At 51.2% G+C, this 26,896-nt stretch overlaps 9 protein-coding genes across 9 annotated transcripts; 4 read left to right on the forward strand and 5 right to left on the reverse strand.

The window, feature by feature from the left end:
* Nucleotides 1-171: 171 nt before the first annotated feature.
* VTN77DRAFT_2864 (uncharacterized protein) lies at nucleotides 172-1,567 on the forward strand (the record flags this gene model as incomplete). Its single annotated transcript, XM_069418750.1, has 5 exons — nucleotides 172-280; nucleotides 352-390; nucleotides 479-576; nucleotides 628-984; nucleotides 1,040-1,567. The coding sequence occupies 5 exons, from the start codon at nucleotides 172-174 to the stop codon at nucleotides 1,565-1,567; spliced, it is 1,131 nt and encodes a 376-aa protein (XP_069282345.1).
* Nucleotides 1,568-1,951: 384 nt separating this feature from the next.
* Nucleotides 1,952-3,076, reverse strand: VTN77DRAFT_2865 (uncharacterized protein; the record flags this gene model as incomplete). The annotated part of the gene is made up of 2 exons (XM_069418751.1): nucleotides 1,952-2,954; nucleotides 3,021-3,076. The coding sequence occupies 2 exons, from the start codon at nucleotides 3,074-3,076 to the stop codon at nucleotides 1,952-1,954; spliced, it is 1,059 nt and encodes a 352-aa protein (XP_069282346.1).
* A 501-nt stretch (nucleotides 3,077-3,577) lies between these two features.
* On the forward strand, nucleotides 3,578-5,500 carry VTN77DRAFT_2866 (uncharacterized protein; the record flags this gene model as incomplete). The annotated part of the gene is made up of 6 exons (XM_069418752.1): nucleotides 3,578-3,755; nucleotides 3,860-4,021; nucleotides 4,091-4,464; nucleotides 4,521-4,614; nucleotides 4,667-5,289; nucleotides 5,345-5,500. The coding sequence occupies 6 exons, from the start codon at nucleotides 3,578-3,580 to the stop codon at nucleotides 5,498-5,500; spliced, it is 1,587 nt and encodes a 528-aa protein (XP_069282347.1).
* Nucleotides 5,501-6,438: 938 nt separating this feature from the next.
* VTN77DRAFT_2867 (uncharacterized protein) lies at nucleotides 6,439-8,290 on the reverse strand (the record flags this gene model as incomplete). The annotated part of the gene is made up of 3 exons (XM_069418753.1): nucleotides 6,439-6,846; nucleotides 6,967-7,273; nucleotides 7,326-8,290. The coding sequence occupies 3 exons, from the start codon at nucleotides 8,288-8,290 to the stop codon at nucleotides 6,439-6,441; spliced, it is 1,680 nt and encodes a 559-aa protein (XP_069282348.1).
* A 459-nt stretch (nucleotides 8,291-8,749) lies between these two features.
* VTN77DRAFT_2868 (uncharacterized protein) lies at nucleotides 8,750-9,483 on the forward strand (the record flags this gene model as incomplete). The annotated part of the gene is made up of 2 exons (XM_069418754.1): nucleotides 8,750-8,933; nucleotides 9,026-9,483. 2 exons carry the CDS (start codon nucleotides 8,750-8,752, stop codon nucleotides 9,481-9,483), a joined length of 642 nt encoding a protein of 213 aa, XP_069282349.1.
* Nucleotides 9,484-12,329: 2,846 nt separating this feature from the next.
* Nucleotides 12,330-14,375, forward strand: VTN77DRAFT_2869 (uncharacterized protein; the record flags this gene model as incomplete). Its single annotated transcript, XM_069418755.1, has 2 exons — nucleotides 12,330-13,848; nucleotides 13,912-14,375. The coding sequence occupies 2 exons, from the start codon at nucleotides 12,330-12,332 to the stop codon at nucleotides 14,373-14,375; spliced, it is 1,983 nt and encodes a 660-aa protein (XP_069282350.1).
* Nucleotides 14,376-14,815: 440 nt separating this feature from the next.
* VTN77DRAFT_2870 (uncharacterized protein) lies at nucleotides 14,816-17,243 on the reverse strand (the record flags this gene model as incomplete). Its single annotated transcript, XM_069418757.1, has 7 exons — nucleotides 14,816-14,952; nucleotides 15,036-15,369; nucleotides 15,484-16,530; nucleotides 16,595-16,630; nucleotides 16,696-16,843; nucleotides 16,922-16,992; nucleotides 17,088-17,243. 7 exons carry the CDS (start codon nucleotides 17,241-17,243, stop codon nucleotides 14,816-14,818), a joined length of 1,929 nt encoding a protein of 642 aa, XP_069282351.1.
* Nucleotides 17,244-18,506: 1,263 nt separating this feature from the next.
* Nucleotides 18,507-19,979, reverse strand: VTN77DRAFT_2871 (uncharacterized protein; the record flags this gene model as incomplete). Its single annotated transcript, XM_069418758.1, has 1 exon — nucleotides 18,507-19,979. The coding sequence occupies one exon, from the start codon at nucleotides 19,977-19,979 to the stop codon at nucleotides 18,507-18,509; it is 1,473 nt and encodes a 490-aa protein (XP_069282352.1).
* Nucleotides 19,980-20,214: 235 nt separating this feature from the next.
* Nucleotides 20,215-26,276, reverse strand: VTN77DRAFT_2872 (uncharacterized protein; the record flags this gene model as incomplete). Its single annotated transcript, XM_069418759.1, has 9 exons — nucleotides 20,215-20,379; nucleotides 20,447-20,524; nucleotides 20,600-20,806; nucleotides 20,855-21,547; nucleotides 21,609-21,821; nucleotides 21,896-25,192; nucleotides 25,245-25,356; nucleotides 25,414-26,194; nucleotides 26,243-26,276. 9 exons carry the CDS (start codon nucleotides 26,274-26,276, stop codon nucleotides 20,215-20,217), a joined length of 5,580 nt encoding a protein of 1,859 aa, XP_069282353.1.
* Nucleotides 26,277-26,896: the final 620 nt, after the last annotated feature.

Here is a 26,896-nt window from a genome sequence, read left to right on the forward strand (position 1 = left end):
CCACTTTCTATAGTTGCTGTAGAGTCATGGGATGAGAGCGTCCATGCGTGCAGCCAGGCAAGCAACTTATTTGGTGTCTTCCCGGCGGGCCATCACTTCACCCTCCGCATATTTCCGCCAGCACGGGAAGTGAGCGCTCTTGACCTCACTATCAACAGCTCAACACCTCTGATGAATACACGGCAGGTGATCGATGACTCGGCTGGGCCGGTCTCTCTGTCAGCTTCCTTCAATAATGACAGCAGTTGCTTCTCTGTCGGGCTGGATACCGGCTTCTGCGGTAAGACGCATCGCCGCCCTACGCAGGATGCATCTCAGGAACGAAAGCTGATGATGACCTGGTACGGACAGTTTTCAACGCGGATCCATGTGAGCTGAAGGTGTCTCGAGGTGTGCAGCTACCTAGATTGATACTCCTTCGTTCTGCGCTCTGTCCTGAGTACACAGGAGAGCTAACTGTCCGGTGTCCATACTACAGACTTCAACGCTGGCATCGGCCTAGCGGAGATGCTGGGTCAGTCCAACTATTTAGCGATCGTGGGAGGAGGAAAGCAACCTAAGTTCCCTCAGAACAAAGTACGTGCTCTCCTATTCTGTTCCCTGGTCGTGGCTGACGCCTGGGTGCAGCTGGTCATCTGGGATGACGTGAAGCAGAAGGCGGTTATCTCTCTCGAGTTCCGAACCTCTGTCCTCCGAGTGCGCCTCTCGAAATCGCGTATCGTGGTCGCTCTCCTCAACAGCATCCACGTTTTCGCCTTCTCGACCCCTCCTCAGAAACTGTCTGTGTTTGAAACAGCCGATAATCCGCTGGGCCTGATCTGCTTGGGCAAGAAGTTGTTGGCCTTTCCGGGTCGATCTCCAGGACAGGTGCAGCAAGTGGAACTGGAAACGGGCAATGTCAGCATTATACCGGCACATACCTCCCCACTGAGAGCAATGGAGCTGAGTCCAGATGGGGAAGTGCTATGTACGGCAAGTGAAGCTGTAAGTATGGTAGTTGGCGGTAAAACTATAAATCGATTCTCTAATGGCGGTACAGGGCACTTTAATACGAGTATTCTCTACGAGCAATTGCGCCAAAATCGCTGAATTGCGACGAGGTGTAGACCACGCAATGATATTCTCTCTTGCCATCTCACCATCCAACACACTCCTGGCCGTCACCTCCGACAAATCCACCCTGCATATATTTGACCTTCCTCACCCACGAGCTCTCTCGCGACGCAGCCAGTCGCCATCGTCGCCGTCAGAGGAAGCAGTCAATAAATGGGGCATATTAGGAAAGATCCCTTTGCTTCCCCGAGTGTTCTCCGACGTCTATTCTTTTGCAAGTGCGCATTTCGAAATTGGCGACGACTTCTCTTCAGGGGCGCCGTATATCCCACCTCTAGGAACGTCGTTTGGGCGGCCGTCAAAAGGTGTGCTCGGCTGGACCAATGATCACACGATCTTGGTCATTAGTGCTGGACGTGAAGGTCGCTGGGAGAAGTTTGTCCTTCGTGAAGGTGAGGATGGGAGGCGCTACTGTGTCAGAGAGGGTTGGAAACGTTATCTAGGAGGTGGCTGAACAGGTATTTCATATGAGAAATGGTCTAAAATTGATGGTGTCTATTTAATCAACCCTTTCAAGGAGGGGTGGTTGTCCAACCATGTCAAGTGACATCTCTTCAGGTGCTGCAGACAGCAGTTGACATGTTGGAGAGTCGACAAGGCCCGCATGAACAAGGACGTCCTGCCAGCCTTTGCGGAGCAGATTCCCTAACGCACTGGCCATCCTCTTCCCGCAGATCGGGTCCATGATAGCCCTGGCGATATTCATAATCGCGGAGTTGCAGAGCCTGTTCCAGGACGTAAGTCAAAGTGGCGATTTCTTTCAGATCTGCTTGATGAGAAAGGCAAGCATGGCATGTATAATAGAATCTTAGATATCTTTTGGAGAAATTTCGGATGATCATCTGTCGCGGTCCCTTCTGCGCCTCTCTTGTCTGTGATCGGGAGATTGTGACCTCGTCTGCGATCTGTCTCTGTAGGATCTGTCTCGAGAGCGAGATCTGTCCTTGTAGGATCTGTCCCGGGAGAGAGATCTGTCCCTGTAGGTTTTGTCTCGAGAGCGAGCTCTGTCCCTGTGAGATTTGTCCCGGGATCGAGATCTGTCCTTGTAGGTTCTGTTTCGGGAGCTAGATCTGTCCCTATGTGACGTTCTCGGCGGAGATTGTGACCTTTCTTTCAGTGGCTTATCGTTAGAGGGAGACATATCCCTGTCTCGACGCGAACGCTCGCGAGAACGAGACCGGTCCTCGCTGTGTCTGCGACGGTGGTGATGCCGATGACGGTGTCGATGGGATCGCTCACGACTGTCGTCCCGCCTGCGCGAAGACCTCTTGCTCTTCAGCTTTTCCAGTGCTCGAGCAACTTCCTCCTTTTTCTCCTGGATCAAATATTCTTTCATCGGATCTTCATCATCATAGTTCCGCATCAGTTCTGCGAGCTCTTTCTCCTCTTTAAGCAACGGCCGTCCTTGATCCTCCACATCGCTATCATGACTGTGCCTTCTTGTATCCCGACTCCTTCGCTCTCTGCGCTCGGTGTCAGTGTCGTCGTCTCTCCTGGCTCCTTCTATGGCCTGTCCCGTCATCACAGCTACGTTATCTTCCTCGCCCTCTTCCTCGCGTCTCTTATATCTAACATGATCAACCCGCAGCATCCGCCCCATCACAGTCGCGCCACAGAAATTGTCGACTGCGAGATCCGTGCTTCTCTGATCTTCATACTTGAGAAATGCGAAGCCCCGACTCTTGCCTGTTTCTTTGTCGCGGACCAGATTGACATGGACAGGTTCGCCGAACTGCGAGAAAATTGTAATAATGTCACCCTCCGAGAGTTCATAGGGAAGACCTCCGATGTAGATGTAGGCGGTATCACGGTAGTCGGCATGCCACGAAGCTTCAGGAGGTCTGTAAGGTTGTCTCAAAATCAGTACATCAGCTGATCAAATAGAAAAACTGCGAAGACGGACGTACACAGCGTTCTCAAGTTCGCGTTTATTCAGCGCCTGGATCTGGCGGATGGAATTCATGGAGCTCTCAGTTTAGAAGCCAAGGCCAGAATAAAGAAATTCGGCTGAACAAGACTGCTGGACCTCTAGAGCTGCTAGCGGGAACAGTTGCAGGTCGCGGAAGTTCGCATGCAAATCAAGGACGGCGTGCCGTTCACAAGCGCGCATGTTAGTTTGACCCGCAATGCAACCTTGGTACTGCAGTCCGCTGGTTCGGAACAGGCCTGGGTCCTGTTTACGGCAAACACGCTCACCTGTCGACGACCCCCAAGCGTGACTGAAGGGGCTTGTTGAGCCCATCAGCAAAAAGCTATATTTTCCAGTACCTCTTTTCTGTTCATATATGCTCTGCGCCAGATCTCTTCTGTGCCTCAGCCTCGAATTCACCCGCGGCCTCCCCTGAACTCATTCTGCCGACACATCCTCCGACACTGCGTCCCACAACCATATACACGTCAACCACGCTGTCCATAAATTTTAATCCGCTGGAGTGGATCTGGATATGGTCTGAGTGACTACAATATGGTCGGAATCGGGCAGCGATTGTCGACGTTGAGCCAAACCTCCGGCTCCAAGTCTGGAGGCGGCGGTGGGAGCAGGCCATCGAGCAAGGATGGCACCAAGAAGAATATCTGGTCCTCCATGCTGGACAGTGTCGCTAGTGGGAAGCGCCTTCCGGAGAAGAATATGATAGTCCTAGGTTTGTCATTCCAGACCTGTTCCATCGCGTCATTTTGTAGTGTGATTGTCTCCCATGATCTCTTCCTTGTCACTGCTGATATGCGATTTTCCAATTATTCGCAGGAGGAACCCCCGAAAGTCAGAGAGAATTCCTCGAGACGCTGTCTTCAGACCCGTCAGATCCTAGGTTGCCAACCGAGAGGAGGAAAGGGAGGGTAGCGCCCATCGCCAATGAATTTGCGCTAGGATATACATACCAAGACGTCCTGGACGCGGATCAAGAAGGTACGATTTTCCTGAATCCCATGGGCGCGTGAATCTCCTGTCGATATGGAAGATTGCTGATGACAACAGACATTCTTGCACGTGTCTCTGTTTATCTCCTCTCCGACCCTGCCCCCTCCTTTGCTCCCCTCCTCCGACCCCTTTTGACACCCCAATCCATTCCAGAGACGTTGATTGTCATCTTGCTCGACTGGTCGTCCCCGTGGACCTGGGTTAGAGAGCTGCGGGAATGGATTCGTCTGCTACGGTCCGTGCTAATCTCACTAGATGATGAGACGAAGCTTGTCATGGAAGAGGTTATGACCGAGTGGAGGGATCGGAAGAGAGGATTGGACGCGTCAGGGGCCGGCGTTGCAAACTCAGGCGGGCCTGTAACGATACCACTGGGCCCAGGAGAGTGGGATGAAGGCTTGGGAATTCCGTTATGTGTCGTTTGCCAGGGGGTGCGTCAAGAATTTCGTGTCGCTCTTGAGTTGATTTATTGACTGAGTTTCTGCAGGCCGACAAGATTGAGAAGCTGGAGAAAGAACACGGCTGGCGGGAAGAGGAGTTCGACTTTATCCTCCAGTTCATGAGAACGATTCTACTGAAACGTGAGTTGCTAAAACCAGTTCTCTGATGCATATCCTTTCTGACTCCTTGCAGACGGTGCATCGCTCATTTACACGACGCCTTTTATGGCAAACTCTCTACAGAGTCTGATTCATTCATCACTGGGGATACACTCGCTTTTAAAACGACAATCGCTTAAGCATAATGTCATCGATAGAGACAAGATCCTCGTCCCGGCCAATTGGGATTCCTGGGGCAAAATCCGGATCATCCGGGAAGGATTCGACATAGAAGGTGTGGGAAACGCCTGGTCGATTGAGATCCAGGATCCTCCGGGCTCGGGCGACGGCCCCGCTGACCAGGACGGACATGGGGAGGCGCCAGAGGATGGCACGAGCGCTGTTGTTATATACGAGCAGACGATCCGGGATCCAAAGCACGACTCTGCGGCTGCTCGCAGCAACAGCCAGTCCAATGGAAACAAGATCGAGATCGAGACAGAAGACATGCAAACTTTCCTAGCCAAGCAATTGGAAGTCTTAGAGCAGCTCAAGGCCGAAGACGAGAAGGATCGCGCCGCAAGGAAGCTGCCCAAACAACTCGAAATGTCGCCCAATCTGGATGAGACCGGACGGGTGAATGAGCACATCGGGCCGGTGCAGTTCAACATGGGCGGTATCCAGGTCGACGCTGATGACATGCTGAGGAAGCTGAAGGTGGTTCATGAAGCTGTCCCATTTTTCCAATTGACGTTTACTGACATCTGGACAGGAACGAGAAGCCAATCGAATGCCAAGGAGAGACACGTTGTCGAGCGCGGCAGCGGATGAAAAGGCGCACAACCAAGCTCTCGCGAGCTTTTTCGCTGGTCTCGTCAAGAAGCCTGGTAGTAGTCCTCGCAGCGGCCCTGCTACAGGATCGTCTTAGACACCTAGGGTGTGACAGAAGCTTCTACAGTACATCAGTACATCCTCTTGCGAGTTCGCAACGCCTAAGTACAAGTCAGAGGAGGTTGCGATTGAGCAAGACACTTTTTTTTTTCGAATGGTTCAGATCTAACACTCTTCTTGTATCTGTACCGGTTTGCACATTGCACAATACAATATGATATGATACCCTACTTATTAGTATGGAAGCGTGTGGTCTAGTGGTGGTGATAATGATACAGTGTTCATCAGTCAATATTATCCCATCATTCACAGCCGATTGCAGCTTGCCAGATCACTGCGGATCCCTTTGGCTGGTGGTCACTTAGCTAGTTCACAATCTGACCCGGCGTTTCTTTCGTACTGACTTGACTCCTTAACTTATTATTCTGTTGCTTTATGGCTTAACTAGATGCTCGGTCCGAAATCCAACACGAGCTGCTGGCCCACACCTGCAGCCTACATCTCCCTTACTAGTACTGGCTCAGGATGGGTTATCTATTATCCTGATTCCTACTACTGTACAATGGGTAGTTAGCACCTAGCCTAGGCTAGCTCGCTCATCCATTGGATTTCTATTATTAACCTAACTATCCTGAAGTCGATGCATGATTCAGGACTTTGGTACCGAATTTGCCTGCATCTGTACGGAGTATACCTAGGTACGGTACCTAACTCCACGTGTGTACCCCACACTGGAATGTGCATGCCATGTGTCAGTAATTATATGTTTGTTCAATGTACATGCATGAAGATCATACATCTATATCCATATCTACATAACATATACAGGAGTTTGGGATTAGTTCCACAAACTATAATGTTTTCAGGGACGGGATATCACGATCAATATAGAGATATGGCATTGAATCTTTGCTCCCACTGTTCTGTTACTTTGAATCTGATCTGATAGGATTCCACCTCTTCTTTCTCCTCTTCTCACCAATTCTCCCATACTTCAGCCGGAAGGACCGTCCTCATGATCTTCCAGTGCCCAAGCGCACTCGCTGTATGGTACGACTGCAGAATGTCAGTTTTCCCTGCTTTCAGTATGCGCTGCCCCTTGGGAGCATCGAGTGCCTCAAACACGGAGGGATCGATCTCGTGTTTGGGAATCAGGTACGACTCGCGCGACTTGCTGCCCAGAAAATCCGCTCGTGTGGGCTGTCGGAATCGCAGCGCGGCGGCAGTCTTCTTGCAGAAGATCACCATGTTGGTGAAACCCGCCGTCGGAGACTGCGCCGAGGAGGGCTCGTCTTCGCGGAAGATACGGCATGAGGGAAAGACGGTCTGGATCGTGCGGACGGCGAGTCCTGCGGATGGGAGGGAGAGGTTTCCGGCGTAGTTCTGGAGCTGATGTCAGTTCTTGTCTTGTACAAGTCCACAAGCCGGTTTGTAACGGCAAAAATAAAAAAGGGAAACAAAGGGAGAAATGGAGAAATTCCACTTGGCAGCAGAGGAACTGACAATTGCAATGACACCGTCATTTTTGAGCAGCGAATTCAGCCCCTGCAGGAATTCGAGCGTGAACAAGTCAACCGGCTCCACACCGCCTGTAAACACATCATGCACAATATAGTCGTACCGGCGAGGTTCCGGCTGTTTCTGGGCATTCTGCACGAACGTCACCGCATCCTCGATGATGGCTGTGTGATTGGCGGGAAGGTGAAAGTACTGTGTCGCAAACTTGTGCACCACAGGGTCGATTTCGACAATGGTGGTGTCAATCCCGTGGCTGATCAGGGCCGCAGGCGTGGTCCCGACTCCAAGTCCTCTAGGAGCAGTCAGCTAGCGATGAACAGGTAGTTATCATGTGAGACTCCTACATGACGAGTGCGCTGCTGTCTTTATCCGCACGCGGCCGCCTGCTATTATCAGGCTCGACCAGTCTAACTGCCTCGAGCATGGCAAACACAGCATAGATAGGATCGCTTGCCCTTGGATTGTAGTTGGCTGGGGTTTTCGTCCATTCTCCACCGAGAAGGCTGTGGTCGCATCTCATGGCACGGAAACCCGATTTGGTGTTTTCCAAGACCGAGATATAACCGGTCACTGACTCTTGGCGAGCCACGAGATTGTAACCGTACCCATGAAGGGTGGAGTTGAGCACCGCAGTCGTGTGATCAAAGGGCATGTGCACGTTGGAAGTCACTGAAAAGAGCAGAGATGGAATAGCGAGGAGCACCCATATCGATGGCAGAGTTGCAGCATATAGAAACGCTACCACTAGTTGCAGCGCGGAGCATGTCAGCAAGAAGCTCGACCCAATAACTCTCGTCAGAGCAAACTGAGCCACTTTCTCTCCGAAAGTATACAGGAACAGGCTCCCGATGAGAGGTCCATGCTCGGCTACTGTCTGGCCATAATCCTGCAGATGCAAAACACCGAGGAGCGCAGAAGACGCGGAGACGGACAGCAACACCAATGGGAAGAAGGTCACCAGTGCTGTCACTACAGGACCAACTGGATTACCCAGGGATGGACTCTGCTTGAATAAGAAAAATTGAATAGTCGGAATCGCAAATGCAAGAGCCGGAAGAAACTTGGCGTCCCAGTGGCCGATCAATCTGGGGAAACGATGCCTCAGGATGGAGCCCGTGAAGATGGCAGCAATGGTTACAGCACGGTGGTAAGCGCTCACGGGCGTCGAGCCGTAAACTGGAGACAGGGCGCGTTGAAAGATCGGAGAGTATACGGCGGCAAGGAGGATCAATGTTATGGCCCTACCAACGGACACCCAAGGTGGACTACGCTGGCTAGCGGTGGTCGATATACGAGACTTGTTCGCCATTGTCAAGTGATCCTTCAGATATCGCGGGACTAGACGTTGATGGATGAATATCTCAAAAGCTCTCCACGATTGAAAACAATATCCCGGCTGCAGACAACGAAATGAAAATGAACCTACAGTTCGACAGCAGTCCAGAGAACAAACCGGTGTTTAGGCTGATTGTGACCCAGGGAACCCTGGCCGACAATCTGATAAAAAGTGCCAGACACCTACAAGCACAACCACATATCAGGAGCTCAGAGCTGTCTGTATCTCATTCTCCCAGCGCGCATTAGTTGGGACTGCGGACTGCGGGCCGAGGATCTCGCCACTAAGTCGGACTCCGCCCCACCTGTCTGCTCAAGAGCTATCATCATCAACCATTCTCCAGATCTCAACCCAAACAATCTCTGTTTCAGAAAGCTATAATCCCTTTACCCAGGACAACAGTTTCGCGTCTGAGACTTCTGAGACTTGAATATGCCGCACTTCCCCATGAATACAGGCATACCTACAACGCAAGGTTCAAAAGATGCAGCAGCTTCCGAGAAGAAATCAACTACGCATGAGTTGAAGCCTCCAGCTTCAATCCAGGTGAAGAATCGTCGGAAACGCTACCTGGAAAAACATCCAGAGTACTTCTCTGCAGATCTCGAGATGGCTGGTCCGCCTGCCCTCTCCTCGTTTCGCGTGTTGCACTGATCCATCATCCAAGAAGCTCTGGAACCTGTTCGATACTAACGCGCAGCTCTGTAGACCCTTTACTATACGATCGCCTCATCCGTCGTTTCCAAACTCCTGCAGAGAGAGAGGCCGAGGGACGTGCCAAGGGCTTCTCCGGCATTCTGCACGCTGATCTGATGCGATCGGAGGCCAAGATGGAGGCCCTCGCTAACCCGGACCCTAACGCAATGCTCAGCTACAGGCGCGGACCCGACGGTGAAATTATCGCCGAGGACAAGGACGATATTCCCGCGACCAAGGAAGAAGGCGAAAAGCGCTGGCGCTGGGAGATGGAGATGCGCTTCTTGAAAGGCGCGGACTACGACTTTGACTACAAGACCGTGGATGAGAATGACGAGTATGATGATTGGAACGAGGAGCAAGAGCGATACTTTGATGAAGAGGAGCCGGAATGGATCGTGGAAGAAGGGCACGAAGGCGAGGATCCTAAATCCAGATTGAAAGGGGAAACGGGGATACAAGACTATTGAGCAGGTCTCTTGCCACGCATGCTTGTGAGAGGGGATCATACCAGGTTTGGGAAGCTGGCTTTCCCAAGTATTCTGTCTCTCTCAATTTATCATATGAACATATGCCTCATCGAGTCTCGAGAGGAGTAGGGATTGCAGGAAGTTTTATCTCTTCCAGTGGCTGCGCATGCCCGCAAGCTGCCTTACTCTCTGACAGCGTCTTGATTCTTGCTCGTCGCTAGCGCGCTTTTCTGTGCCACTTGGAAGCTGCAATTGCATCTTGAAAACAAAACTCACGTTCAGAAAGCGGGGTTGAGGAGCTAGGATGGGTAAATGTGCTGCCACACCCCTGTCCATCCATTGACAGGACATCGTCAGCTCTAGACGCGTTGCAACTTGCAACCTAGTTCTATCACAAATGCGGGGAAAGCTCTGCTCTTGTGATGGCGAGTTGGTCAGCCGGACGGACCGGCAGTCGACTCACGTCACAATGAGATATCTTGAGGAAGCCGTCTGTCGTCTGTTGACAAGTTGCTCGTAACGTTCCCCATTCCTGCTGATGGTGATTGATTACATGTTTCCCAGACATCCAGGTCGACATGTTATTTGACAAGGCTCGAAAATCTGGCGCGACTGGCAGTGACGATTCAGAGGAGGGTCGCGAGAAACCCCTCTCGTGTATGATATTCTTCTTCGCATCGCAGATGTCTCGAAACCTCGAAGCACCAGCCACATCATCATCCTCAGAATCGATGAATGAGAGCACCCGTTCTGCAGCGCGAGTCCATCGTCTGGACACACTTCTATCTCAAGTCCAGCAGCACGCAGATCGCAGTCCTTACGTTACTCGCTTTGAGGCTATTCCGGTTGAGATGGCCCCTCCCGGTCGTCCTCGAGGCACGTCTCGCGAGGATGCATGACACGTTATTGTTCGCGAGCTTCAAGAGTAAACGGGCCTGGGAGCAATGGATTCAGACGCCAGAGTGGCAGCACTTCATGCAGAGCACGGAAAAGGAAGACGTGTTTAAAGGATCCCGCATGTTCGATGTGCGAACAGCTTGAAGGGACTGAGGGAGCCGTTGGAAGTTCTCATGGCTTGAATTGGTTGCAACAAGCAGGACCTCTCTGTTATCGCGACTCCCGTTCTTACCTCCAAAGTCAATTTCTCAGGTTTGTTTAATAATTGACAGGCGTGCAGTTTGCTCGTTGAGCTAGTATAATGATTCCTGCTTTTTGGATGCAATTTAATCCTGGTGCTGGTCAAATTTGCCAAGGTCATCTTCACGCGAAGTATATAGCTACAACTTGCAGGTACGGGAAGAAGAGTTCAGTTGATCATATCGATCAATATCATCTTCCAACGCGATATCCATGATATGTTTACACACATTGAACAAGTCTTCCGTATGCATGGAGTACTCCGTACTACCCTGATTAGTTTTCCCCTGTTGCTCAGGCATGCCACTATGATCCCCGGTTGTTCCGCCGGGTCTTGGCAAACGCCAAGCCGAGGACTCAACAGCTCTTGGCGTGGGACTTCGGCATCCCCGTACGAGGTACCATTAGTTAGGAGGAAATGAATGCTCGCAGCGAAATGCTTGGCTTGTGAGGCTTTGGTCAGCCTTCTCCTTTTTGCGCCTGCATGCTGCCCAGTTGAAGCCCCTGGGTTAGCTCGGTGGCTTAGCCGTAGTTCCCATCTATCCATCCATTTATTGGGATCTTATTTTTGGGAATGTCTGCCAAGTTGTTCCTCTAGTGTAACGAGCGGAATACATAGGACCCAGATATGATCTACGAAGAGGCGCAAATGCTGCTTGGCAGACCCTGCCGGAAACCGTTCTCAACCTGGACTGGATGCCCTCCGGCTTCCGCAGCCATATTTGCTCTAGCAGTGTTAAATAATGCCAGATGCCTGGATTTAGGCAGCGATGCTAACTCAATTAGCCGCGTCTAATACGAAAACAAGCTTTGAATTATCGTGGATGATGCAATATAATCCTGGAGGGTGTGTGGGGAGAGAAAAAGTCAAACCAGCAATGGCACAGGAACATCCCTGCTCAGATCACAATCAAATCCATGTCTGCCAAGTTTCTTGTCATTCATTCATTCTTGTTCTCCTGCCAGTTGGCTGCGCTTCTTGGCGGGAGAGAAGGCTTGGCTTCTCTGATGCGTTGTTGCGAGAAGGATTTAAAGCAAGCATACCTGCCTAGGTAGGCAAGTGAAGCTCTCGAGTCTCGCTCTCTGGCATCCCTTGCTATTTCCTATCCTAGAACCTTGAGCATCAGTTCCTCTCCACCTTCCATAATTGGACCTTAGAGTCATCCTCGACTTCGTCGCTCGAGATTTACCTCTGTTACATTGTCTTGGATTATTCAAGCTGCTGGTGAAATCCATATCTTGGGGCATTATTTCACTACACGACTGGGAACTATCCTCCGGGTCATATCCAGCCTCCCCAGCCTCCGTCATATTTTGCTCGCAGTTACCTTGCAAGAACCTGTTTGGCTCCTGACGAGTTCTTCCACTCTGCGCGATCACTCGTCTCCCACCAAAATGCGAAGTCTTTGAGTGCAGCAGTCCTGCCATTAGCTGGTGGTTGAAACCGCCATCTTCTGTCCGCATCTCCCTTTTCCTTGCCGTGCCTTCCCCGCAGCTTGGGAATTCAGTTCTATCTCGTGGATTAGAAGCGAGTCTCGCTCGAAATCAAGTGAGCGCCATAGTTGGATATTTATGCCGTGGTTTCTTCCTGGCTATCCACTCCGGCGAGTGTCTTTTCTCAATCTGGTTCTCAGTTCCACGCCTATGCCTCTTTAGTCATAAACAATCAGATCGAGACCTTTGCCTTCACAATCACCAACGACATCGCAATGTCACAGGGTCCTGTTATGTATTTGTCCAAGACTGAACCGTTGCGGCCTAACAATCATGGCCTAAACATATCGTGTCTCTCAAGGATACCGAGCGACGTCGGCGCCGAAGCTGTGCTTACAGATTCTTGTCCCATGAATCCGCCGAACACGCTTAACCAGGGATATATGGACCCCGGTGACAATGCCACAACTTCGGACGGCTTATTATCTCCGCTCTCCATCTTGGAGAATCGTCACAGCACTATCATACAAAAGATCGAGCCTACTGGACTATACCGTGCGAGTTCGAATCCGTTAATCATCAATACTGTGGTTACTCCACCATTGACACCTGAAAAAACCTCCCCTGAACAGCTAATTTCATCCACCGCATCAAGTCTATCCAGTCAATCATCTCCATTAAGGAAGGCATCTCACTCCTTCAAATCCCTTTTCCGTCGCAATGTGCGACCAAACGGGGATACGCAAGGAGCTTCAAGCTTGGGAACTTCTCCGAACAGCCTCGATGGTGGATTGGAGGGAGCTTGGCTAGATCCATCCGCTCGCGGTTCCCAACCTACCTCAACATCTAACTCTCCCCGATCCTCATTTTCGCCCTCAGACACGTTATATTCTGGTGCTACTGGAGTATTTGGAAGCTCTGAACTTTTAAGAGGGGCTCAGAAGCCAGGAAGGCCGACTGCAGGGCGAAGTCTGAAGGAGAGGATCAAGTACGCTGCTACTCCGCGACCACGGGATCATTGTTGCAGGACCCTGCGCTCTCCTAGTTTGGATCATGCGAAAACGCAACGTGAAATACCGGACTTTTCTTTCCCTGCAAACTCTGGGGTCGGATTGAAGGCCTCTCGGATGAGTGCAAGTCTCCCTGATGATTTCCATGTGGAGTCGTGCGAGCTCAGCGAGGAGTTTGTCAGTGCGAGTATAATCCCGGGTCGACGGGGAAAGGAAATCGGGAAGGGCGCTACAGCCACGGTGAAGATAATGTACAGGAAAGGATGCTCCAAAGACGTCCAGTACGCGGTCAAAGAATTCCGCAAACGCGGCCGACACGAAAAAGAGAAGGACTACGAGCAGAAGGTCAAATCTGAATTCTGCATAGCCAACAGCCTCGATCATCCGAATATTGTAAAAACAGTGCGTCTCTGCAGACATGCTGGCCGCTGGAATCAGGTCATGGAGTACTGCTCATATGGAGAGCTGTATTCGTTGGTTCAGAAAGGTTATCTGCAGAAAGAAGACAACCTGTGTCTGTTCAAGCAGCTTTTGCAAGGCGTCGCCTTTTTGCACGAGAACGGGATCGCGCATCGTGACATTAAGCTGGAGAATCTGCTTCTTTCGAGCGAAGGACATCTCAAGATCACAGACTTCGGCGTTTCTGAAGTCTTCAGTGGTATTCATCCCGGTTTGCGCTCTGCCGGCGGAGAGTGTGGCAAGGCAATGGGTGAGGTTAGAAAATGCTCGCCGGGCATCTGTGGTAGCCTACCCTATATTGCACCGGAGGTTCTGGCAAAGACAGGTACAATATGCTTCTCCCCTGTTGCACGTTAATTGCTGCATTTGGCTTATTAAAAGTATATAGGTGACTACGATCCCCGCCCTCTTGATGTCTGGTCTTGCGCCATCGTTTGTCTGGCTCTTTTCTTTCGCGGGACGCCTTGGCAGGCTGCGAGACTATCAGATGTCAACTACGCGAAATTCATCGCTGGTTGGGACGATTTCCTGCTGAAAAAGCCGGATGGAATCATTACTGAAACAGAGTACCCTTCGTGCGGTCGAATCTTCTCAGCTCTTCCAAAGGCGGCTCTCAGGCGGCTTATTCTGCGAATGCTGCACCCAGATCCCCAGAAGAGGATAACCGTCCATGACGTCCTTAGGGACCGGTGGGTGAGCAGGATTGAATGCTGTTGTCCGGACCCGAAGGACATGAACAAACCGGTCAATTCGATCGATGCAGCCGGCAAAGGAAGTGGCAGGCTTGCTGGGCAGATGAAGGTGCACAAGGTGCATAACCATTTACCGCCGGAAAAGAGACGCATGGCATAGAACTTCTCCAAACCTTCTTTTGGGGAACAGATATTGACTCGCCTTGAGTCCTTTCTATGAACATTGTTCTGTTTGTAGAAAACCGCCAAATTGCAGGCTTGACCATATATAGATCTTGTAATTGTGGTGTCCCGTGCGTGTGGCTGCTTGATTTGACTATAGAATATAGACGTGTCACGTCTTCCTTGTTTTCCTCTGTGATAGAGCGTTAAAGAGTTCCATTCTATTCCCAAGTTCTAAATCTGAATATATATATAGAGAGAGAGAGAGAGAGAGAGAAAGAGGGATATGTAGTCTGTAGATCTTTCCCAATATCATCAAGGCAAGTTCCAAGAACAGAACCCTTCAACCAAAGAGAACGTTGCGAACGTGATAGTGTGTTCTGGGAGACATGCTTTTGATCCCAATACGTTGTTGAGCTGCATGCATTAGCGACCCTCTTATGAGGATGATTCCTTCTTCTCCTTTTCCTTCAGCAGCTGAATCGCAGTCTCTCGGAGCTTGAATTTCTGGATTTTCCCGCTCGCTGTCTTGGGGAAGGCGTCTGAGCTTGGGAGGAAGAAGATGTATTTCGGGACTGGGAAGAAGCATCAGTTAGAGTCACCTAGTTTCTTGTTTTTTTTTTCCAGGCGTGTAGCTTATGTCCTGGGAGAAACTCACCGAGGTGATTGCTCAATTTCCCACGCACCCACTCCCTCAACTCTTCTATTTCTTTGCTGGGATCGTCATCATCCTCCTGCTGTTGCTGCTGTCCAGTACTGCTGCTGCTACTGCTACCGCTCTTTCGAGCCCGAACAACAAATGCGCCAACGACTTCGCCGTACTTTTCGTCTGGGACCCCGACGACGGAGACCTCCGACACGGCCGGGTGGGCGAGGAGGCAGTTCTCGATCTCTAGCGGGTGGATGTTCTCGCCGCCGCGGATGATTAGGTCTTTGATTCGGCCTGTGATGGTGATGTAGCCCTCTGGGGACATGGTGGCTTCGTCGCCTGTCTGTTGAATAGAAATGAAACGAAAAAAAAAAACGATATTTAGTTATGTCTATATGGAATAGTTGAAGAACACTTGTTGAAACGGAACGTGAATATGAGTATGGAAACAACTCACATGCATCCAGATCTTCCCCTCTTCGTCCGCGATCATGGCTTCTGCCGTCTTCTCCGGTGCGCCCCAGTACTCCTTCATCAGCAGGTACCCACTGACTGCCAGTTCGCCCTTGGTGTTAACCGGAAGGATCTGGCTCCTGTCATGTGGATTGACAATCTTGGCTTCGACGTGGGGCATAAGTCTCCCGACAGTGTGGATTCTCTTCTCGATCGGGTCGTCGGTCGTCGTCATGGCCGACACGGGGCTTGTCTCCGTCATGCCGTAGCAGATGGTCAATTCCGTCAGGTTCAGCGTCTTGTGCAGCTTCCTCATCAGCTCGGCGGGGACACTGCTGCCGGCGGCGATACCGGTTCGCAGATATTGAAACCCTTCATAAGGCACCTCGCCGCTCTCCAGCAACCCCAGTTCTTCGATGAACATCGTTGGGACGCCGTACAGCGCGGTGCATTTTTCCTCCTGCACTGCTTTCAACGTCGCTAGCGCGTTGAAAGACTCTGAGGGAAAGACGATGGCAGAACCGTGCGTCGCCGTCGCCATGTACCCTAATATGCAGCCGAAACAGTGGAAAAGCGGCGGGGGACAACACACGATGTCTTCAGGGGTGAGGAGCATCCGATCACCGATCTGAGCCCCGTTATTCAAGATCGACCGATGGCTCAGACAGGCTGCTTTCGGCATGGATGTTGTTCCCGACGTGAACTGGATGTTGACAATGTCGTAGCGCGAGAGACCTTGAGGCGGTAACGGTCGACTGTCCGATGCCAGCTCAGACATAATCGAGGAGTATGGAGTTAACGATCTGTACGAGGACGTGTCGACCCTGCCAGAGGAATTATCCACGATCACAATCCGTTTCAGCGAGGGTATCAGTTGCGATTCGATCTTGGCCGCCTCCAGGTCGGCGACGAGGTGCTTCAAAAGGGGCATGTTGTTCCGGGGTTCGCGCCGCGGTAGATTTGCTTCGGTGCTGATAATTAAATGGCTTGCCTCAAGATGGCTTAATGCAGCGACGACCTGATTAGCGTTGAAAGATGGGTTGAGCGGTACCTGACGGTCGTAAGTCTCGCTTGTTTTTCCCTCCATAGATCTATTTTTTTTTTGCATTACATACCAGAATTGCACCCAGTTTGAAAAGGGCATAGGTTGCCTATTGCATGTCAGCGCTTGACGGAGAATGGTCTAGTATTTCCTTGCTGTAGATCGGCACCGCACAATTGCATATTCGATGGAATTGCCTAACATCACTGCTATTCGATCGCCTTTGCGAACACCAATGGACAACAGTCCTCTTGCCAACGCATTGCTCTTGCGGTCAAGCGCGTCATACGTCAATCGCTCATTTTGATGTCTCGCGATTACTCTTCAAGGAGACCGTTAGTACGTCAGAATAACAGGTGATGCCAAGCCATCAGGCACAAAGTCGAGAGGTGAGACCAACGCTGTTCGATCTCCGTATCGACGGACAATGGTCGCGAAATGCTCTCCAACAGTCTGCTCGATTAGAGGAGGCTACCAGAGCGGCATGCCTGTTAGTCATCGCCCGTCTAGACTCGTTCCCCTCAGGTGTGATGAATGTCCAGCATGGTAGTAAGTGAGCTTCCTACCTCTGTTGGGCCACGGGCATAACTTTTCGTCAACAGACCACGATACTGGAGTGATGGGACGTTTAGCTGTCTTTGTGCAGGTACTATGAACCCGACGCGCTGCAGTATTCGTGACCCTGCAGTCCTTGCTGGCCGGACGAGACGATGAATCCGCATTTTTTCCTTGCTTCTTATTGACCACCTATGAAGGCCCAATACTAGGTCCAATTCATCCCCTCGTAGGGATATCTGAAGTCGATTCAGAACCCACGTGTCCCCTCAGCAGGGTATGTAGTTTGCAAGGTTCAAGAAGGGATCGCAGACCGGAGCAGAGGAGTAATACCGCGAATTGGATACAAGAAATAGCGACACAAAAGTGTCCACCAATTGATTGATTCGTCGCCGATATGTTTGTTGGTCAGGAATCGCAGCTTCGCGGGTGCTGTCAGCTCCTGCTTGGAGATGTGGTGGGGTTTCCCCGCAAATAAGCGTCCTCTTCTCCGCAAGTGAACCAAACTTACCTAGGTAGGAAGCTGCTGGAACTATCGCCTACCGAGGTACATACATTCACGTACATTTATGTGCTCCGTACAGTACTTAGGTAGGCATGTCTATTACTGTCTAGCTAGGAACTTAAATTCCCAAGCCAAGCTAACTAGGCCTAATACTGATGTCTGGTATATTTTCGGAAAAAAAATGCATCATCTGCATCATCTGTTTGTTCTGTTTGTGACTAAGCTCGTGTCTACTTAGCCTCTTTAGATAGGTATCCTTACCTTACTTCAACCTCTTTTTTATATAGTATAGCTATTTGAGCTCTGTACTCTAATCTATTTAGCAACGTTTAGATTAATGAGGTTTACTTCCGTAATTAATTAATAATTAATTAGTAAGATTTATTTTCTCAGCTAGGTAGGTGGGTAGTATTAATTCCTAAGAGTTATTTTATATATTGACTTAGAATTCTGCTTAGTCTCTAATACATCTAATGAGTCTGTACATTACATACATTACTAACCTTAGAATATTATTTCTCTTATGTGGTTACTTTACTAGGTAGATAATAAGTTATTATATATTCTAAGTAAAGGATCAGCCATTACAGGTTTTTGGGTTTAGGGTTAGCACAGTACCTTAGGCAATTAATTAAGATGGGTGGTATAGTATAGGTACAGTTACATACTGTAGCTATATATAGGTTTTATCCGGACAGAAAGGATAGCAAAAGGGAGCTGTGTGTGTGTGTGGGGGGGGGGGGCTTCCATCAGTTAATTATGGTCTATTATATCTAACTTCTTCCAAATTCTAGGGACATTAGATACTGTGACTCTGACCAAGAAGTGGTGTTTCTGGTCTTCCTCTATACCACATGATTAAAGAGCAGAAATCACAGACAGACAGACAGACAGACAGACAGACAGACAGAGAGAGAGAGAATGACTAACATTTCCCCTCCAATCCCTCCGTAATAAGCTGTGCCAAACTGTTCACGGTCGTGCTCTTGTTCAGGAGTATGACAAACGGCACGTCGACCTCGAGCGCATGGAAAACGAACGTCCGGAACTCCGCTGCCAGCATCGAGTCCAGCCCGAAGTCCCCCAGTTTCTGATCGGGCCGGAGCTTCCCCGCAGGTAACAGGATCAGATTCGAGATTTTCCTGGCCACGATGTCGCGGACAGCATCTAGGACGGAGGATGATGCACCACCGCTGCCCTGCTCGCGGAGAGCCTTGACTACTTCCTCGGGTAGACCAGTAGCGCTGACGCTATAATCCTCCTTATTGGTACTTCTCGCAAATGCGGCTGCAAAGAGGGATGCACGGGGATCAGCCAGGACGTGATTGTCGCCCTCGAACCCACGATTGCGCTGTTCCTTGAGGCCGATGAATTCGACGCCCGTGAGCAGGTGACTGCTGACGAGGTGGTCGTAGTGAGATTTCCAGGTGCTGGGGTGCTGGTTCGTAAGGGCGAGGTCCATTATCTGGAGCAACTCGTCCTCGTTGATGGCATGGATCCCCTTGCGCTTCATGAGCGCTTCAATATCCGGGTGTTCGTGAAGGTACCCAACTTCGGAGATCATGCCATAACCCACCGACACAGCAGGCAGGCCGAGACTGTTTCGATAGCGTGCGAACGCGTCGAGGAATGCGTTGGCGGAGCAGTAATTGCTCTCCGTAGCCGTCCCGACCGTGCCGGAGATGGACGAGGTCATGACGAAGAAGTCCAGCTGGGCGTCTCTTCCACCCTCACGTAACGCGTTATGAAGGTTCCAGGTGCCCTGCACCTTTGGGCCGATGCCGGTATGCCAGCTTTTGTGCGACATCTCACTCCATAGCGCTTCACTCAACCCCATTGCCGCCTGGACCACGCCCCCAATGGGGCACGTAGCTGCTTGAATGGCCCTCTCCACGTCTTCGTATTTCCCAACATCCCCGCGGACTACTTGGATGTCCGCACCCTGCTTCCGTAAGTCGTTGACAAGATCTCTCGCCATGGGTTTATCTAACGCGGACCGACCGAGAAAGACGAAATGGCGGGCACCGCGAGACAGCATCCATTTCGACAGGCTCCGACCTAAGCCGCCCAGGCAGCCGATCATGAGGTAGGATTTGTGGGGACTGAGGACGGTCTCATGTTTGCTCGGTATCACCTTGACTCGGCTTTGGCCATCTTCAAACGACACAGCGACTTTGCCCATGCGAGTCCCGAGTGAGAAATGTCTGAATGCGCGGGTGATCTCTGACGCATCAAAGACTTCGATCGGCGCGCAGGGTCGTGCAATCCCCGATCGAATGAGATCCATGCTTTCGGCAAGAAGCTTCTGCCACAGCTGGTGATGAGCCTGCTTTGGGGAGAGGTACAAATTGCTCAGGTCGAAGGCGATGAAGGAGACGTTGTGCCCGAAGGGGGCCATGTCCAGGCTGCCATGGTCAAGAATGTCGCGTTTCCCGATCTCGACGAAACGGCCAAAATCCGCACAGGCCTCGAAGCTGCTTCGGAGCAGTTCGCCAGTGAGAGAGTTCAGAACCACGTCGACGCCCTGGCCCGCCGTCGCGGAGAGAATGGCTGGGAGGAAGGATGAATCGCGAGAGCTGAAAATGTGTGCTGGATCAAGGCTGAATGTGTCGACCAGAAATGATTTCTTCGATTCATTGCCCACGGTGGCAAAGATCTGTCATGTCATCAGCCAATTCAAACTCTTTCCAAAGCAATTGTTGCTGAACTGGTTGTATTATTACCTTCGCACCCAGATGTTTTGCAAGCTGAATTGCTGCAATGCCGACACCGCCAGCTGCAGAGTGAATCAAAATGGACTAAAGCCGTATTAGCTTCTCGTCGGATCTGGTGATTGCCTCATTTAGGTAATTAATCATAACGCACCTCCCCGGCTTGCAAGTTAGCTCTGTACTTCAGCCCGTATAGTACTGTCGAAAAGACAATAGGAATTGTCGACGCCGTCTGCAAACCTACATATCAGCAAGATGTTCACCTGAATTGGAAGTATATAACTCTTATCACGATTCATCAACTTACCGTGAATTCTTCGTCGTCCTGCAGTTTGCAAACAGCCCATTGCGGGAAACGCTCAACAGTCGCAAAATGGCCTGGCGCCATGGCAACGACGCGGTCCCCAGGTTTGAAATTGGTCACTTCGGCTCCAACCGCGGTGACGATACCGGCGCATTCACAGGAGCAAGAGACATCCTTGGTGTCGACCTTGGCGCTGAGAACGTACAGATCCTGTCTGGCGTAAGCATTAAAAAAAAACAATGGAACGTCAAGTCTCACCTTCGCGTTCATGCCCACACTCTTAACTTGGATCTCGACCTGATCCGAAGCCAATGCATTCTGCTGATATTCTTTCCTGACGAAACGGATCGTGTCCATTTGTCCGGGGTTCTTGATGCTCAACTCGCAGCGTCCAGCGTGTTCGAGCGCTACATCAACGGTCTCGTCATCCTGTTTCAGTCTGAACTGCGCATTGAGCGACTCTTCCGGCTCCCACCGAAGAATATGGACGAGCCCTTCCTTCTGGGCGAATTCAAAGTCTGGGTTTCCATCGTGGATCAGCTGGTGCATGACACTGAGGACGTTTTGAGCAGCCGTGTCAAAGCCGGAAGAGATGTTGTCTAAGCCAAGGACCGCAAACTGAAGAGAAGGTTGTTCAAGCATCAACGCGCGTGAAAGGCCGAGCACGAGCGCAAAATCGGGACGACTTCCGGTCAAGATGTTCCCGTTTGAGATCCAAAGAATCTTGGCTACCCTGTCGGTGATAATCTTGACAAGGTCCATCTCCTGCTCGCTGATCACGCTCAGGAGGGGCTGTTGTACTTCCAGAGTCGATACGACGATCGATCGATCTGGAACTGTCGCTGAGCTCACTTGTGACAAGCCCACGACTGGAATGGCCGAACCGAAGTAGCCTTCCAGTGTGTCCTTGATCTTGGCTTCCAAGCCTGATATTGTACCTTCACGGGTGACCTTCAATAACGTAGCAACGTTAGCAAACGAGAGAGAGCTTTGAGATGGGTACATGACTAACAAAAACTACATCAGGCTTTCTAGCTTTGTCCTTGGCTGGAGATGGTCTCGAAGTCATCGCTAGGGTTACCGATATAGGACTTCGACCACTCTCTTGAATGACCTTCTCGTAATGGATCTTCGAAGAGGTGATATGACTGGCATCGCCAGTTGTAATGACTATCGCGCCCGGTGCTAACCAGCCTGCGAAGTACGATGTCGACATCTCATGCTCCTGCTATAATGGTTACTACCTAGTATGCCGACCAACGGGGCTTCCCCCCCCCGCCTTTTTCAAGAGGAACTTACCGAACAGACAAGGATGATATCAAACTTTTTGTCCTGCGGTATGGCCGCATGTTGGGTACCATTCTTCTCACTTGCACTTCCTGCAAGAATTACTTCTGAGCCAAGTAACTCGCCACTTTCCGAAAAGCCGCCTCGAACGTAAGAGCTGAAGCGTCTCAACGGCGAATTGGCGCGTAACAGACTAAGCATCAGTTCAGTGGTCCCTGTCTGCCCACTTAGCTCGAGGATGTGCGCATTTGGTTGCTTGTGAGCTGCTAAATCCAAGGCACCGGCGACGCGCATGGAACCCTCGTCAGCCTCCACACCGCGGGCTCTGCAGTCTTCCGTGAACCAGTCCAGGTATTTGGAGAGGCCGCAACTGACTCCGGTCGTAAGAGTGGTGATATCCGGTTTCCAAGCAACTCTCACCAAGGGATTCCGCTGTTCAGGCGGATCGGTCTGAACGTTGCCCTGGTAGGCGATGCATCGAACGCTGCTCATGCGGATCAAGACCTGCCCGGATGCGTTGTACAGTTCGGCATCAATCTTCACAGTGCCGAAACCGACCCTCTCGGACACCGTATCGATGGACCACGGTTTCATCGTGTCCATATCAAGCAGAGCAGGGGCGGAGACATGAACCCAGTCCATGGTGACGGGGACTGTAGCCCGAAGCTCTCTCACCCACCCTCCAGTGGTGGCAACGAAGGCAGTCTGGAGCATGGCATCAATACTGATCGGATGCGCAATGTACTGCGATCGCGATCGCCCTTCAGAAGAGCAAATGGTATCTCCGCGGAGAAGGTGAGTCGTTGCTGATGCTTGTTGGGCCTGTCTTGCTCGATCACAGAATATCTCCTCCATGACCGCGAACTGCGGACCCCAATTCAGGCCTTCCTTGCTAAATTTCTCATACCAGACGCGGGTTGCCTGTTGCTCCATCGTGTCCTTATTCAGTCGAAGCTGCTGGGTCATGGATAGCGAGTTCTTGGGCAGGCTGACAAGACCGTTCACGTGCGTTGTCGGATGAGAGTCATCGCCAGAGATCGAGACAACGCTGAAATGCCACCAGCGATCCGAATTCGTTGTGCTGGACAGTGGTGCTTGGCGCATCTCAGTGAAAATCTCGACCTTGGGCTGCCGTTCCGGGTGCATGTCAAGAGCCTTGACGAAGTTGACATTGCGAAGCTCTACGCCCGGGCATTCGTGGAGCTGCAATCCAGCAACCTGACACATTGCCTCCACTGCCATTGCGACGTATGCAGCGGCAGGGAACACGATCGAGGGCCCAAGGCAATGGTCCTTCAGCCACGATACTTCGTTGATGTCGAGGACATTGCGCCACGTCGTGGTTGACTTGTTTCCCCCTGGAAGCTGGGAACCAAGGAGGTCATGGCGTGGATATTTGCGGTTGCGGAACTCAGTCACGGAGCGAGGCTCAGTCCAGAGAGTGGATGCGCTGTAGTCCCAAGGATAAGGAGGTAGATCAAGAAGGACCTTGGGTTCGGATTCATCGATGACTAGTATATTTTCGTATTTTATTTCGTCGTGTCCGTGCAAAAACAACGAGCCCACCAGATTGAGCACCGTCATACCAGCGTCTTTGCCCCGGACAAGAGCGGAACTGTAAAGGTAATGATCTTGCGCCTTGTTCAATGCTGAGGCTGTTTGCTTGATGGGGAGTTCAAGAGATGAATGAGGACCGACTTCAAGGAAGTGACATTTTCCGCTCTCCAAGGCTATCTTTACGGCCTCTTCGAATCGAACCGGGGATTCGAGATTCAGTCGCCAGTATTCCGGTGAAGCCACTTGGTCGGGCGTAGCTTCGTGACCGGTGACAGTCGAAATCATTCTCACAGACGGAACTTTGCCATTCACATAATTCTTCGCGTCGCTATTCGTGCTGCCATTCGGAACCTCCCACACTCGCTCCAACAATTCTTGGTATTTGGAGCCCAACAGCTTCATGTGATGCGAATGATAAGCCTTGCCGCCGGTCCTTAACTTTCTCGCGAAGAAGTTTCGCTCTTGAAGGACCTTCAGCACTTTCTCGATGGCGACATCATCACCGCTGAGGGTGGTGCTTTCGGGAGAGTTGAGACAGGCGACAGTGATGGATTCTTGCAACTCCAACTCGGTGACGATTTCCTGTGCCCTGCTTCCGCCCAGACCCACGGCCATCATCGCTCCCTTGTTAGTTGTACTATTCGAAACGGCCTTGCCACGACAGAAGGCTGCAAGGATCGCCTGACGAGCAGTCAGAAGACCAGCTGCATACGCTGCCGCCATTTCTCCGGAAGAGTGCCCGACAACGGTCTCCGGAAGAATACCCCAGTCACGGAGCAGGTCTGTGAGTGCAATTTGCACCGCAGTGCAGATGGGCTGGGACTTCTCTGCCAGGTTGATATTACTTTCTTCTGCGGAAGCCAGGAGGGTGGCCTCAATAGTCCAAGACGGCGATAGTTCCGCATCGAGGGCCTGCAAACAGGAGTCAAGGTATCTGATTGAGTTTCGAAAGACCGTGTTCTGTTTGAGAAGCTCGATACCCATGCCGGGCCACTGAGCTCCTTGACCGGTATAGACGAATGTGAAAGGGAGGGTTGCGGAAAACCCAGTCCCACGGACATTCACATTCATCTTGCTCGGATCTAGATCGCTGTGCAGGGTTGATTGCGATGCCAGAAGGAAGCCACGAGTGGAGAGCTTGGAACGACGACAGCTCAGCGTGAAGGCGAGATCCCGCACGTCAACATGATGGTGGTTGGTATACGCAGCAAGGCTCTTTGCCATCTGAGTAAGGGAGTTTTCTGATCCTGCCGATAGAGTGATCAAGTGGAGTTTGTTCGTCTCTTTGCCAGCACCGTTCGTAGATGAAGCATGACTGTCCACGTTGCCATTCCCATTTACATTGATATAACAATTACCGTTCAAGACACGGCCAGAATCATATGAGATATGCGCGGTTGCAGCTTCAAGAATAGCATGGCTGTTGGCACCTCCGAAGCCAAAGGAGTTGACGCTCGCTCGCGGCACGGCTGATGCAGGCCATGGCTGGTTGGTTGTGGCAATTTCAACATTCCACTCCTTGGTTTTGATGCTCGGGTTGATGTTTTTGACGCCCACAGTAGCCGGAATGACGCCCTTTTCGAGGGCAAGAGTCACTTTGATGATGCTGGAGAGGCCACTTGCGCCTTCGCTATGACCGAGATTCGGTTTGATACCACCAACAAGCGTGGGTCTCCCGGTTTTATGACGGAAGACACGCGAGATCGCTTCGACTTCGATTGGATCTCCCACTTTTGTGCCCGTTCCATGGGCCTGAAATCATCTGTCAGTTGGATATCTTGCATCGATCGGACATGATCCTTACCTCTATGTAATCTGTTTCATCTGTAGGCAATCCAGCCCGTCGGTACGCCGCTTGAATTACGGCTTCTTGGCCATCAACGCTCGGCTGGACGATGCCAGGTGTCTTTCCGTTTCTAACGACGAGAAAAGATGAGTGTTTACCTCAGTAGCTAGAAGACCACGAAACCTACCCATTGACCGCTGTTCCTCTAATCACAGACCGGATAGGATCTTTGTCCCGGATTGCGTCACTGAGTCGCTTTAAGTACAGGGCAGAGACGCCCTCTGCCCTTCCATAGCCATTGGCGGCCTCGTCAAACGTATGACACGTTGAATCAGGAGACAGGATGCCCGCTTTGACGGCAATGAGCTGCTGCTCGGGGGACTGGATCAGGTTTGCACTGGCCACGACCGCCGCATCGCAATCGTACGCATCGAGGGCGAGACATGCCGAATGCAGCGCGTAGAGGGATGACGAGCAGGCGGTATCAAGGACGACCGAAGGACCGTGCAGGTCGAAACAATGCGTAATTCGGTTTGAGAGCACGGTGGGGCCGGCCCCAGTCGCACTGTATCGAGAGAAATATTCCGGATCTTTGTACTGCATGATCATGTAGTCGTTGGTGAAGTTGCCGACGTAGACGCCGGTTTTGGAGCCTTGGATCCGTTGAAGCGGGACGCCCGCGCTTTCAAAGGACTCGTAGACGACCTCGAGCAGCTTTCGCTGCTGGGCATCCATATACGTGGCCTCGAGGTTGTTGATGCCAAAGAATGCATTGTCAAAGGCATGGACATCTTCCTGGATGAAGTACCCTCCGGTGGAATTGATGCTGCCGGGCCGTTCGGCGTCAGGATGATAGTAGGCCTCCGCATTGTATCTCTCTGGCGGGACCTGGCCGTGACCCGACCTGTTCTGGACCAGCAGATCCCACAGCCTGGAGGGTGAGGATGCCTCACCTGGAAGACGGCATCCTGTATCATGTTAGTGACGAGGAGTCTTGTAACGGGCATTCTACATACCTATGCCGATGATGGCGATCGGCTCGCGTTGCATGCTGCTGGCCATTATTACCTTTAACTGAATGCACAAAAAGCTAAATATCTGGTCACGATAGTGAAGTTCTAAAGGACTGCAGGCAGTCAAGGCTTTTTAAGCACTTCTCAGCCGGCCATGACTGACAAAAGACACTCAGCTCCTACGAAGCCAAGAGTCCGAGTCTGAGGTAATCCTGTACGAACTAATTGAAAATATGCAACTAATCGAGGGCAAAAAGGCCGGAGGAGACGTTCCCTCAGGTACATTATCCTTGTGGGAGGGCCGTGAAAACGCGTCTTGCACAACCAACATCTGACTATCTTTAAAAAAGAAACCTATCCCATGCCTTCTTTTGCACGTTATCTAGTTGGATCAATGCTCTAATATGCTCTAATATGGAACAAGGCTGATAACCAAGCTTTATCCTGCCGAAGTAGAGGGTCCTGACTCAATGGAATCTCCCATTTCTAGGTACCTACTACGGAAATGCATGATTATGCATCCTATAAAAGAAAAGGTCTCTTAATATAAAATATAGGCAGGAGAACTGAGAACAAGACCGTGCTCTGCAGATCATGACGCTGGCTGACGAATGATTGTTCTCTGTCAGTGTTGGCTCCATGGCATAGGGTGATATT

Source organism: Rasamsonia byssochlamydoides (assembly GCF_041956645.1).
Source record: "Rasamsonia byssochlamydoides strain NRRL 3658 unplaced genomic scaffold VTN77scaffold_2, whole genome shotgun sequence".
Classification (NCBI taxonomy): Eukaryota; Fungi; Ascomycota; class Eurotiomycetes; order Eurotiales; family Trichocomaceae; genus Rasamsonia; species Rasamsonia byssochlamydoides.